Here is a 13,503-nt window from a genome sequence, read left to right as displayed (position 1 = left end):
CCTGACCCCTAGAAGCTCGGGTGCATCTCGAGTTGAAGCACAGCCAGGCATAATGGATCAGGAAGAGTGACAACTAAAGTTCACTCGTGAAGCCCCTGAAGAGAAATTAGTTTGTCAGCGTTTTGCCCCAGCAGTTATTTAGTGCTGAAGTGTAGTAAATTACATTCTCCCTCATCTGCCCCCCCACCCAAACCTCATTCAAAGGTTTTCTGCTCCAGAATGAGCACTTCACACTTCTTTCTTTCAAGACTTCTCTGCCATGATGCAATTCCAAGTCAATAATTACCTTTGCAAGCCCTGCCGAAGTATACAGATTTGTTAATTATAGTTATACAGAAAGAAAATAGGCTGATAGACTTGCATCAACTCCACAAATGCCAAGTCTTGTTAAAATCAAGTAATGTAGCTGCTTTTATCAAAGTGAAAACCATTTATTTCTAATGCTGCATGTGGCAACTACACTGTGACAGGTAGAGTTGGGCAGTGGGTACCTTCACCATTTGAATATTTGAAACAATGTAAAGTTTAAATGTATGTCTGGCCGAGCAATCTATAAAACATCCAATCATTATGACAAATGTCCATAAGGTTCAAACACAACTGGTTATGCTCCTGAGATAAACGGCCAGACGCCCATAAGTGACACCACCAGTCAGTTAAGCTGCCACTGTGCGTCATTATTGCCTTGTTGTTAGCAGACCTGACGTTGAGGCGTTGCCATAGAGACAGCCAAATGGCCTTGTCTGTTCCAGGGTCAGAAGAAGCTCTTTGCAACCAGCGGAGGGGGGTGCTATTTTGGCAACAGGCAGCAGAGACTCATGCTGCTTAAGCACCTCATTTAGGGCCCAAGCTGTCATTTAATCTAAATGGGAGATGGCATCTTTACAAAGGTGTGTCTAATATTTAAGACCATTGTCGCTTTCCAGTAAAATGTACGCTGATGTCACCAGCCATGACAAAAGAATAAATGAATTGGTATGCATGAGTGCAAATGTAGATTTTTCTTTCAGCATTACTTGCTAATACAGTTGCTGTGCTTCATTTTCTAACTGCAAAAACGTTGTACTCAAGTTTGAGTCCTACTGGTGTTGATACCACCCTATATACAAATGTATGTTGTATACTTTTCTAAGAAGGTAAACAAGAATCGGTCAATATTTGGAATGGGATAACGTTGATATCATAAATGCTCAATAATAACCGACCTGAAAAGCGGTGCAGATTTGTTTGTTTATTTTCCTGTTCGTTTCTATAATTTATAGAAACATGGAAAGACGCATATGTCAGCACTTCTTAATTAGAAAACTCCAGGTTAATTCAGAGCACCCCCCTCTCTCTCCACACCTGAACTCCCTTGTCGAAGCCCCTCACACTTTGTCACGCATCCAAGTTGGCCTCAAAATAATATTGACAACACTCCACAGGAAAAAAAAAGGTTACCATAAAAATGTCTTCAGGTCATCTGCTGAAATCTTATTGATCTTTATTACAGGAAACTAGCTTTGTCTATTTTTATTTGCTTTGGATCTGAAGCTCTGGTGCTCATGATACCCATCACTACTTGACTAAATGGTTTGAACTTTCAATAGATCTTGGTACAGTAACTATTCAAATACTTCCTGCTGCTTTTTAATGCTGTAAACGGATCCAGAGAGTGTTATGGTCCAATGCTGCATACCCAAGTGAAAGTTTGTTTGAAATGAATGTGATCTATTACTGGAATTGGCAGCAAGACTTGAGGGAAAGTGTTGTTTGCGAAAGCGTATCCTCTTTCCGCAGAAGAAAGAGTGCACTGTCAGCCAAATTGGCGACACCATAAGAGTCTTGCAGCGTGTACATACACACATCGAGCAAGAGATTGATGCCTTCGTGATTGGGCCAACATGTTAGCCTGCGGCCGTCTTCGGGGCTTTGTGGAGCCCTCGAATGAAACCTTTAAAGTTTCCTCCTTTACCGCGCTTGCTTAATTTGAGGCTTGTGTGCACATACCACATAAGTCAAGTCACTGCAGTGACCTGCACATATACGCTGATCCTCCAGCTGAAATGTCTCTGAGATGCTGCTGCATTTGATTCTCGCTGTGGCCAATGTTTGTCTAGAAAAGGCTACAAGTTTTACGATTGTCACTCACGTCTCATCCAAATAAAATATCTCAATCCAACCTAGATTGTTTCCTAGAGCGGAAATAAAAGCAATGAAACCAATGATAGTTGAGTTATATCTATAACTGTTCATTTTAAAATGACCTAGCAAAGTGTGTAAAGTGGCACGCCGCCCCCCCCGTCCTGCATCAGAGTCTGCAATAGCGTCAGACGCAGCATCCAGCTGTGGGACAGAGCCGGTTCAAAGCCCCCCTGCCATAGGCTCCTGACAACAAGGAGAGGAAGACCCACATTTTAATTTATCTGACTTGCACTTTTAAGTGCAAATCCGAAAAATTCACATAAAAGAATCTTTATTGGCATTCGTATAAATAAAACAATCTTATTTCACTTGTCATGCTGACACTAATTTATTTTCTCCCCATGTGTTTAAATGTTGATTTCTTTTTTTAAAAACCTGCATCCAACTACCCCAAACATTGATGGATGGGTGGATGAAACTTTATTGAACTCTCTGAATCATTTGCCTGAGTAGCAGTGACTTTACATTATCCTCCACTCTATTTTATTCACAGATCTAACCAAAACGCAATTAGTGTTTTATGCTGATTTGAACTTTTTGAATATATATATATATATATATATATATATATATATATATATAAAGTAACTGCAGCCAATCCTTAACCCACTTTTCTTGCAACTTTGGCATCCAACCAACAAGACTATTCAATCACAACTCGTGGTTCATCGATCAAGAGGATCCACTTGTAACTTCCCAGTTAATGTTTTATCCTTCAAGACTTGTGATCAGATGAAATAGAGACGGCTATAATGAATGTCGATAGTTTACAATCCTAACTCCATAATTGATTTAATATATGTGCATAATGTGTTGTATTTTCCCAATATATTAGACATCCACTGGCTTTTAATTTCTGGGAGAAAATGTCATACTTGTATGAACTACAATGAAATTGTTTGTGTCCCTAAACTTGCGGAATACAAAGAAAGTGAGAGGGAGGAAACCTGCACACATGAAAGGGGGAGGAGGTGCCGATCGCCAGGGCAGCCACCACCAAATAACAGGAAGTGAGCTGTAAATGCTGGCTCTCCCTGGGTTCAGTCAATGAAAGGCGCTGAGAGGAAGTGTTTTATTGATGCATGGTTTAAAGGGGCTGTCACTCCTTTCTCACTCAACCCCGCCGTAAACATTTGACTGCCGTTTACAACACTTTCCCTCAGCAACGCAGGAATACTTTTTGTCCGACCCACCAAGTATTTGGAAGTGTATAACAACTTTGGAAATGTATTCACAGCACTTCTATAATTGGATAAATAAAACGATATAATACTTAGTCAATCTCTCAGCTTGTGACAGACCTTGGAAGTTCAGGTTCGACAACGACAGAATCAAGGTGACGTGCACATCGAGGCACACATGTTGTAGGAAAAGGAAATGAAGAGTTAATGGATAATGGATGTAACTAATGGCAGATGGAGTAGGACGCAAGATTAACATGCTCTGCTGAGCAAGGTCGGCACCAACAAAACTCATGTTGTGAGCCGTGGCAGAATCATGACAGCTGTCTGTTTATTTAAGAGAACCTTTTGAGGCTGTTGGTCAGGTCCCGATGTAACGTCCGACTTAAGAGGTCCGTTGAACCGTCTAGTGAAATAATATCTCTTCAAATCATTTTTGTTGTCGTGGAAAGTTTCTCCCAACGTCAATAAATGCTACTTCTCTACTCCAATTCTGCACCACAGAGAGTTACAGATCTTTAAAAGATTCATGAATGTAAACTGTCATTATTAAACCCACATCTTTTTTAACGTATTCCTTGTCCCATTGACAATGTATCTAAAGTAAGGGATTTTGCATTCTCTCCGTCCAGTTTTTCTTGCATAAAGGTAAAGGCATTAAAACAAAGACACTCTTGCAAAACCAGTGACCAACACCAAATCCTTGCCTCAATTGGTTTGACCTTGAACATCCTGAAAATGTACTTTAAATGAAAGTTCTGAACTCAAAGAACATTTCCCTTGTTCTTCTCCTGAATGAGAAATAACACGCATGGATTTGTACCTTTGCATCTTGATAAGGCTTAAATAAATGATTTATGTTCATATAATGCAGCCTAATGCGCTGCTATCTTCTCACCAGCATGTCTACACATGTGAGGTCTTGCTCTCCGAGGCGAGCGAGCACACTTGGTGCACATATGGACACAGACTGCCTCAATGATTCACAACCCTCTGGAACTTGTGTTGATGTGGGAGGTACTTTGCCAAAAGCAACTTAAAAGGAAAAAGCTGAAAATATCAACCTCTCAAGTAGGACAGCAGAAATAACACCTACCACCTGGCGAGGAAAGCTCAATGGAGCCTGTGCACCCCCGCCCGCAAAGACAACCATTCACACACACACACACACACACTCATACCTACGGACAATTTCCCCAAATTCCCAGTCAACCTCTTATGTTTTTGGACTGCGGGAGGAAACTGGAGTAACCAGAGTATAGTATTTTGTTGATGTTGATAAATCCATCTGCAGTATAATTCGGCGCATTCATTCATTCATACACATCTGATGTTGTGGTTTGTTTTTTTTGTGCACTCACCCTGCCATTGATGGACAGATGGAATCTGTTAACCAGTTTACAGGCAAGATTAAGAGATTAAGGCAGTTTAACTCCATTGTTTATCGACAAAGATGTTTCCAAACAAAGTTTGCAAACATGCATATTAGCTTTAATTGTGTACTTGCATTCTATTTGAAGTCAAACATGAAATATGTAAAATTAAACAATGAGGTAAATGTTTTAAAGGATTATTTACCAATGGTTTCAACTGATGGACTTCTACAAACAACATGGTATCAACAACAATAAAAGGGAACCTTAAACATTGTCTTTTGCTACTAAGCTAAGGTGACCATTGTGTGTTGAAACTCAAGTTGTGTATTTTGTAGTTTTAAGGCTGAGTGTGATGTGTTCTACGGAATCTCTGTTGAACGTTTACATTCACACCCATCAGTCATGGTTGGCAGGCTGATAATGCACAAAGTGAACTCACAACAACTACACTAGTTTTCACTAATGGCTCTCTAGGGGAAAATGGCACTGGTGGTTCGATAGAGCATTTCTTGAAATTTCTCCCCCACATCTTTTTCTTTCATGCACCTGCGCTCGCTCCCCTGAGGTGGGCGAGGTTTCACCTGCATTTATCATCTTATTGTTCTTTTGTTTACCTGGGCCACTCTTTTTCCCTTGATGCTGTTCTGTTCTTAAGTTTTGGTATAATATGACATTAGTAGTATGAGTACTTCAGAAAATAATATCCTTAACCTCACCAGGTATAACATACCTGCTTTTTATATCAAATATAATACTTTTCTTCCATCCTGTCAACCTCATGCTGTTAACTTGTGCCATCTACTCAAACTGGTGCCCAATATTCATGTGTAAAGGGGTCCAGTCCAGTGGCGGCTGGTGAAAAACATTCTAGATACAGCTCTTTGTGCCAGTACAAATATCTGCCTATACTATTGAAAGAATCAGTTGAAACTAGTGGTCTAAACTTGGATTCCATTAATTTAATGTAAGAGGTGCCCCAGATGGACCAGATCTGACTAATGTCAACATAAACCAAGAATAATAAACACAAGTAATTTAAGGCGGGTATGCTTTCGCAATGGGTCAATAATGGAAGAGTTCACTAAAATATTCAAGTTGATTCAAATGTATGTGTATTGTCCTGATATTAGAAACATGAATACTTTCATAGCAGTTTTTGATGGTGGTTAAATGTTGGATTGTGTTCACACTACAGCAGGTGTACGTTTTAATTATTATTTATAAATAAATTCATCCAGTTATGGCGTCTTTTGATGGTAGCTTTTGTCTGTTAAAGTTTTGAGGCATTAGCCAACAATGGAATATCACGCATTTGCTGTTACCTCTGCACAACTGGATCTGATTGTAAATATTGAATATCACTTTATTTCAAGCTAAATATTGTGAGGATCAACTGATGGAGGATGAAGTCACTCTCAATCCATCACAGTTTGTCTCCCCACGCCACAAGCAAAGGCATCAATCTTCAGAGCTGTTACTTTTAGCTACTTTAGGAAAAGTAAATCTGGCTGATGATAAATAAAAGTCCATGTTTGGATTGAAACCAAGAAAAAGTAATGATCGTTACAGCCTTTATCACTACAGGTTTAGAACTGCTACATGGTCATAATGTAGTTACTACTAGCTGTCATGATAATGTACCAGGTAATACTGGATATTCCACTGACTAGTCCCATTAGCTTGAAAAAGGATTCACATTTAATCAGCCACTGGCTGTTCATGAGGTTCTCCACTTTCCTACATCCCACCCTGCCTTTTGTTTTTTAGGATAAGCCTGAAGTTTCGCTCAGCCTCATTACAAACCAGTCTGTGTGGAAAGGGCAAATACATAATGACTGGCATTGTTGTGTGATTGGCATCTTGGTTTAAACCTAGGGCATGTGAATAAAAGCCACGGCCCTGTCCCTCTTTCAAAGCTTGTGCGAGTGCTGTTACAGGTCAGTGATTTCTTTGTGCATCTGAGCCTCTTCAAGATCATTGTAACCATTTCAACCTTGTTATTAACCTCTTTGCCATGTCGCCAAAAGGCTGTTTAAGTTTGTTTAGTTCTTTTGCACCAAAGGAGGCTCGTTTCACATTTTAGCTGAGTTTTCATACTGTCTTTATAAAGACTAAAGAATTGTGGGGATCTTAAATTGGCAGGATTTTGTTGTTGCAGCTTTTGGAAAATGTGCATGTATTTATATTTGTTTGGCCATGAGCTTCAATTGTTCTCAATGTTTACCTGTTAAGAAAAGTTACTAGAGGAACAGTTAAAGACATTGTGTGAGCAAGTGCGACTACTAATTGACATGTACTGTTAAATTCTTAAATGTATCATATTATTCATAATGAATCTCAATCGCTTGTGGTCTGCAGCCAAAAGTTGACGTGTTACATAAACACTCCTACAGTTTGTTTGTTTGATCATTAGTTACTTTTTCCATTCCCAGGTGAGTCCACTCATTGCTGACTCGATGCCAGTCCGTAAAAGGACCATTTGTGAACGAGCTTATTTAGCTGTGTGTAGTTGAACCTGACCCACTCACACAATTAACTCCAACCCATAATATTTGCGCAGCGGTGTTGGGTTTTAAATGGCTCAGCCCCAGTGGTAAGGTTGACCTCAGTGACCGTGTCGAGCTATCAATCAGAAATGCTCACGACGAATGATGCCATAACTGACCATGTGGGCAGTTTCAGCAATCGCTAAGGCATCTTTCAGAGTTGAAACATTTATTCAACATAATTGTGTTAATGTTGGTTCCTTTTTCTACTCCATTATCATCATTACAGGGTTGTATTTGAGGCATTAAGTCATCAAATGATTTCTAAATGGAATATTTTACATAGAAAATTGTGTTTTCATTGTGGGTTTTGTAAGTTGTTTTTCAAAGGTTTTGATTGTTTTGTTAAAATTGTTGTATATGTTGGCCCTGTATTTTCTATTCATAGTAATCATAACCATGTTTTATAGAATAGAAAGTGGGGAGATGGGGTGGGGGGGGGCGTTCCACAGTAATGGTTCTCTGGGAAACGATTATGGTGGAAACAAAGAGTAAAGTAGATTCATAATGCTCAAAACCCTCTATAGGATTTACCTTTTTGTTCCTTTAGAAGTTTATAAGGATTCTTTATTGACCTACATTTCTACGAAATCTAGAACTAGCCTTTCTTAAATTGTTGGTCAGTGTTCGTGTTGGTGTCTAGATTGAAGGATGCTTGCTGCAAACATGGATTTGTGTGTGTTGTAGAGTAATAAACATGAATAAGAAACTTCAACCAAATTATTGTCATTGACCATATGTTGTTTTGCTGTATGTGCTTTGACCCAACATGGGCCAAACAGATCGGTGAGTGTTTTTAATCAAAAGTAATGTTGGTCATTCCGGTTAATATATTAATAAAAAAATAAACCTATATATATTCCCCTGACTTAACGTTGGCTTTGATTATAAATCAAGTCAGAGTTGTCATTCCGCTATTGCACAAATGTGTTGCACAGCAGTCGGCTCTGTCAGCATCAAATGAAATGTTCAATAAAACACAGATTTATATAAAGCAATTCATCTCCTCTTATCTGGACTCTCACAGTTTGACACATTCATAAAGTGTGAACCATATTGAGCAAATACTCACTTGCAGAACAGATTGATCTATTCACGCCTCTGGTGTCTCTGGGAACAGAGTCTGGGAAAAGGAACCCTGTGGGAGAACACCTGAGGTTAAGCTGTTTGTTGCGCCTAAATGCACCCGAGAGGTTTGGGTGGTGTGTTGTTGTTGCGTTGTTTTGTCTAACCCGAGCTATACTTTATTTTATTTGAAATGTTTGTCAAATGTTGACCTTCAAACAAGTGAGCTCTCATGATCTTTTGGTTAAAGTTGTTTGTCCATTCTTCCGTAGGAATACTTGCTTCCATGTTGACAAGTGTAATAAACAGTTTCCTGTGCAAATGTATATGACATCTATTAATTGTATTGCTTTATTTTCAGTGTGCAAAGATCCCCCGTACAAATTGGAGGAGTCTGGATACGCAGGCTTCATCTTGCCGATTGAAGTATACTTCAGAAATAAGGTATATCTGGAATAATATTGTTACATCTTGTATTCTCCATCTGCCAATGCTAGTTTTGCCAAGATACATAAAAAAACTTGAAATATTTATCATATCCAAATGTCTTTAATGGCTTTTCAATACTGGGAGACTTGGACGTTAAAGTAAAATGTCAAGTACACAAGTGATATTACAGCAGCTTTGGATCGCTATTAAAATGACTGAACCTGGTGACATTGATGGCATCTTATTATACTTATTATGCAGATTTATTAAGAGCTCTTCAGTGCATCAACTGTTTCTATCGCAGCATACTTGTCTTTAACTGTGTGGCATAATTATATATGGCTTGTCGTAAAGTTCACTCTACTTTATGAGGAATCCCATATCCGGAAAATTCAGTCTCAATTAGCTGTCGGACCAGGGAACTCTTCCTAAACTCTAACACACAAAAATGCCACAACTTAATGTAATGGCAAATAAACCTGATGATATGAATCAGGAATATGCTGTATATTTGAATAACGTCAGTTACAACCTGTTGCTTTGTCCTATTTTGTCTCACAACATGACTAATGGCGCCATTTAAAGCCTTATTACTGTTTCTTGTCTAAGGTCCATGAGATGTCTCGGAAATCAAGTAAAACATTGAAAATATAGTTGAGGTTTGAGACACAATACGACCTCTGACAAATAAATTAAACTCTTCCACCAATCGCCACATTAAGTCGTTAAATGAGATATAAAGTAAATGGTGTGTACTAACCATTTACACTGAAATTAGTGAAGTAACATGATCCAATTAGAATTTCCCCTCGCGGGACAAATAAGAGGATTCTGATTAAAGAAAATGATATCATGTACTTTGCTTCTAACTTACAAACCTGCCACACACATCAGATGAGCTCATGAGACTCCAATAATGTGTTCTTATAGAACTTAAAATCACCAGGAACTTTTTGATGTTACACAACACAAAAGGTTCAATTTCATACTTCTTTACTTTCCAAAAATGTTTAAGAAACAAAGTACCAAGTCTGATTCAGGATCTTTATCTGAAAAGATGATCGCCTTCAATAGATTTATAGAGTCTCAGCAACTCTTTGGTCAAACACTTGTAAAGCAGCTATTATGACATGTTGGCTATTTCTTGAAATATTGAGTGAAAACATTGGATGTCTGTTGTTCCACATATGGCAGCCTCTTTTAAACCCCTTTTTATTCCAACATGTTTTCCCCTCTGAACTCTTTCTCCAGGAAGAGCCCAAGAAAGTCCGGTTTGATTACGACCTATTCCTTCACCTGGAGGGCCACCCACCTGTCAATCATCTCCGCTGCGAGAAGCTCACCTTTAACAACCCCACGGAAGAGTTTCGACGAAAGCTACTAAAAGCAAGAGGGGTAACTTTTTTTTGTACAATGACGTTTCTAGAAAGTCTGTCTACTTCCTGCTCAGACTCTAACTCTGGTGTCTGGGACTAACATACTGCGAAAACTACTGTGACCATCATGCATGTTCTCCCCTTAACCATCCTTTAGGCAGAGAGGAACACAATAATTAATTCTGTATGTGAAGTAATAGTAATAGACCCAAACTGTCTTGGTTAATATAACTTCAGCATTTAACCCTTGTGTACCTCGGGCTCAAGGTGGCCCAAAAAAAATATGTTTATGGTATCCCTTGTGTTGCCTCTGGTTCAAAATGACCGACTTCCCTTTGCTTCCAAAACAAAAAAAAACATCTAATTTTATTGGTTGATTCTATGCTTAATTTTTCCTGGAACACAAAATGTCAAGTGACAAGTTTTGAGACAGACAAGTTTCACCTGAGGTATCAGTCGACCCGGGTTATATGATTTTTTTTGTTTCTGTGGGGAGCAGATTCATTCACCATCTTCTTGTCTTTATTTGTTTCTTCACTAAGTGATTTGGCCCTCATCCAGACGAACGCTATCGTCTGCAGGTTTTATAGCCGGAGCTAAGTGCCTTCTGTTTACTTTATTCTTTGCTCCCTTTCTTTTGCTTAAAACGTATTTGTGGTCTTTATTGTAGTCTTGCCAGAGAAGGTTTACCCAGTGCCTCAGCCTCAAAACAAAGAAAACACTTGTATGAATCATAAGGTAAAATAATTAAACCACTTTTCTTTTTTTTCTTCACAGCAACGTGATCCTCACAAGAAAGGCTCAGAAGACCTAAAAGTAAGATCCTGGTTAGGACTTCTTATTTGTGTTTCTTGATTTAATTTTGTTTTCAATGGATCTATAAAGGGTCATTGCTGTGTCCATTAAAAAAAAAACAACTAGAAACCAAAAGAATACATGTTAAATGTCTTAAAAAAAACTTTAACTTTAAATCAATCAACTACTTTTTAACTTTTCAACCAATTCAGCTAACGTCAAAAGGACTATAAACTATTCAGATGATGTAAAATAGATGGATGGATGGATCGATGGATAAACTTTATTGATCACTCTGGAGGTCTCCTTCGGGAAATTGTTTAATTGTTGGATTGGAAATTGTTGTGATGAATAGTGATACTTTTGTGTCACTAATAGAAATGTGTTGACATATTGTACCTTGCGAAATGATAAACATGGAAGCTGGATGCAATTCTTTACTTTATTTTTGACAAATTTTAAGGTTTTAAGATTAACATTTAAAACTCTTTCAACAGTAAACACTATTAATGGCGTTAAAATCCAATTTCTGGCCCTGGTTGTCTAAATGTTTTTTATGCTATTTTACTGTAACAGTTTAATGGACTACGTTTATTATCTGTTGTTTACAAGAATGTTTATGCATTTACTGACATTCCTGTATAAAACACTACACAAATGTACAAATTGTGACCAACAGGTGATGGTGATGCAGGAAGGATCAACCTCTCTCTTTGGCCAGCATCTAAAGCTGCCATCTCTCCCCAACAACTCACTCACATCCAACTTCTCTGATCCCAGAAAGAGCAAAAGCTTCCAGGGGGCATCAAAGGTCAGTGTGGTTTCCAGGTACAGCCCGGAGCTAAACATCACAGCCCCGCCCCGCTTCCCCCTGAAACTTTTAACCTCTTTAAAGTCTGTGGAACATAATCCTCCACATACTTGGCAGGTTCAAAGACGTCGGCCGTCTACAAACTTTCAAAGACGCTGACTTAAGCTCAGTGTTTCAAAGTTGGCAGTCAGAAGTAATTTAGTCAATATGAGACAGTAGTGTGTTACTGGAGTGTGTAAGGAGCTTCATCCACTATCTCCTACTTTATCATGTATGTCAATACCTGACATGTTGTTTCCATTTTGTGTTATTTTTAGTCCCTTAAATGGTGTCATTTTAGACGCAGGTTAGCAGAGGCCCGTTTCACATGGAAATGCTCTCCTGTCTAAACACAGTGTGTTTGATGAATTACTTCTGGAGCCGGAGGTCACACATACACAGGCACGCAGTTGTTCTCGGCTAGTTCTTCATTGTTTAGAACTTTACTTCGCTATGTGATGCTAGAAAATTGGCTTCACTGAATTATCAATTAACTACTTAATTAAATGTTAGCACATACTGTTAAAGACAGTTCTGTGACTTTTTTAATTTTGTGAGCAGGTTGATCTTGACCTGAAATGACAATCTGGACAACGGGCAGCATAAATCACAGAAAACAAATGCTATTAATAGACATTAACGCAAATTCATGATGAAAATGTCAACATTCCCAAAGGACGATCTGCTTTTTATTTGCATAAGGACATTATTATTAAGCCACAGTTGCCTCTGGGCAGCATATACAGAACCAACATGTTCATTGACAGTGTTGTAAACACAACACAGCCATTTATTTTGTTGTCCGCAAAAATGCACAAAACGAATGTGAATAAAATAAGAAAAGTAACTTAGTAAGTACATAAATGAGTATATAAAATGTATGTTTGAATAAAAGGATCATCCAATCAGAAACCATCTAGTGTTCTCAAAACATTTCTGACTCTATGCTGTTATGTCAAAAGAGCTCCTTATCATGACTGAAATATGACATTATGTATTGTGTTGCCCATGTCAAAAGCTACATGCTATTGTAGTTAAGAAAAGTCCAGAGAAGGGTGGCCCATGCTCTCATGACATACGTATATTATTCAAAAATAGAAATAAATACACATTTAAAATTTTAAAAACATAACTGCCTTAATGCAAAACACGATATTTATGCCAAGATCTCTTGAGTCAAATTAAAACACCACAAAGTGATGCTGAGTGTCAATGCTAATTCCTGTTTTCCTGTCACTAAAGATGTGATCAGTTTGCTGTTGAACTGGTTGAAGATATAGATGATTTTATTTTGGAGTTCTTAATGAGGTAACTCTTGGTATAATCGAACCGTTTGGCTCCCACTTGTTTTGACGTCTATGTGGTCAAATGCCATCTTTGGAAAAAGGTTTGAGCAGCCCACACTTTAGATCACTGCAGTACTTTCGACGCTGTTTAATAAGTTCAGTAAGTGAACGACGTTGCCTTCGAAGGCACTAAACTTGTTTCATGCTGCCGCTGAGAGGGGAGCTGAATGACCCTGATGTTTTTACGTCCTCACGGTCACTAACGGATAGACAAAATAAAAGGTTTTAAAGGTGTTTGGTTGTAACGCACCCCCTCGTCTAGACGGCGTTAATGATTTTAAGGCATCGATGACATATTGACAGGGAAGCTACAAGTGAGAGCCACAGACACATGTCTGTCATCACAGACCTACAT

The 13,503-nt window shown here is 38.5% G+C and overlaps 1 protein-coding gene across 2 annotated transcripts in view; it reads left to right on the top strand.

Moving 5' to 3' along the window:
• Window positions 1-13,503, top strand: part of mllt3 (MLLT3 super elongation complex subunit) — a 28,317-nt gene that overhangs the window by 4,084 nt on the left and 10,730 nt on the right. For both annotated transcript variants that reach the window (XM_087789730.1, XM_087789729.1), the window contains exons 3-6: window positions 8,714-8,796; window positions 10,033-10,176; window positions 10,935-10,973; window positions 11,632-11,763. In XM_087789730.1, coding sequence (XP_087645856.1) covers window positions 8,714-8,796; window positions 10,033-10,176; window positions 10,935-10,973; window positions 11,632-11,763 — 398 coding nt within the window. The remainder of the gene's footprint in view (window positions 1-8,713; window positions 8,797-10,032; window positions 10,177-10,934; window positions 10,974-11,631; window positions 11,764-13,503) is intronic.

This window comes from Callionymus lyra, chromosome 4, assembly GCF_982586985.1.
Source record: "Callionymus lyra chromosome 4, fCalLyr1.hap1.1, whole genome shotgun sequence".
Classification (NCBI taxonomy): domain Eukaryota; kingdom Metazoa; phylum Chordata; class Actinopteri; order Syngnathiformes; family Callionymidae; genus Callionymus; species Callionymus lyra.
This window is presented reverse-complemented; position numbering and strand designations above follow the sequence as displayed.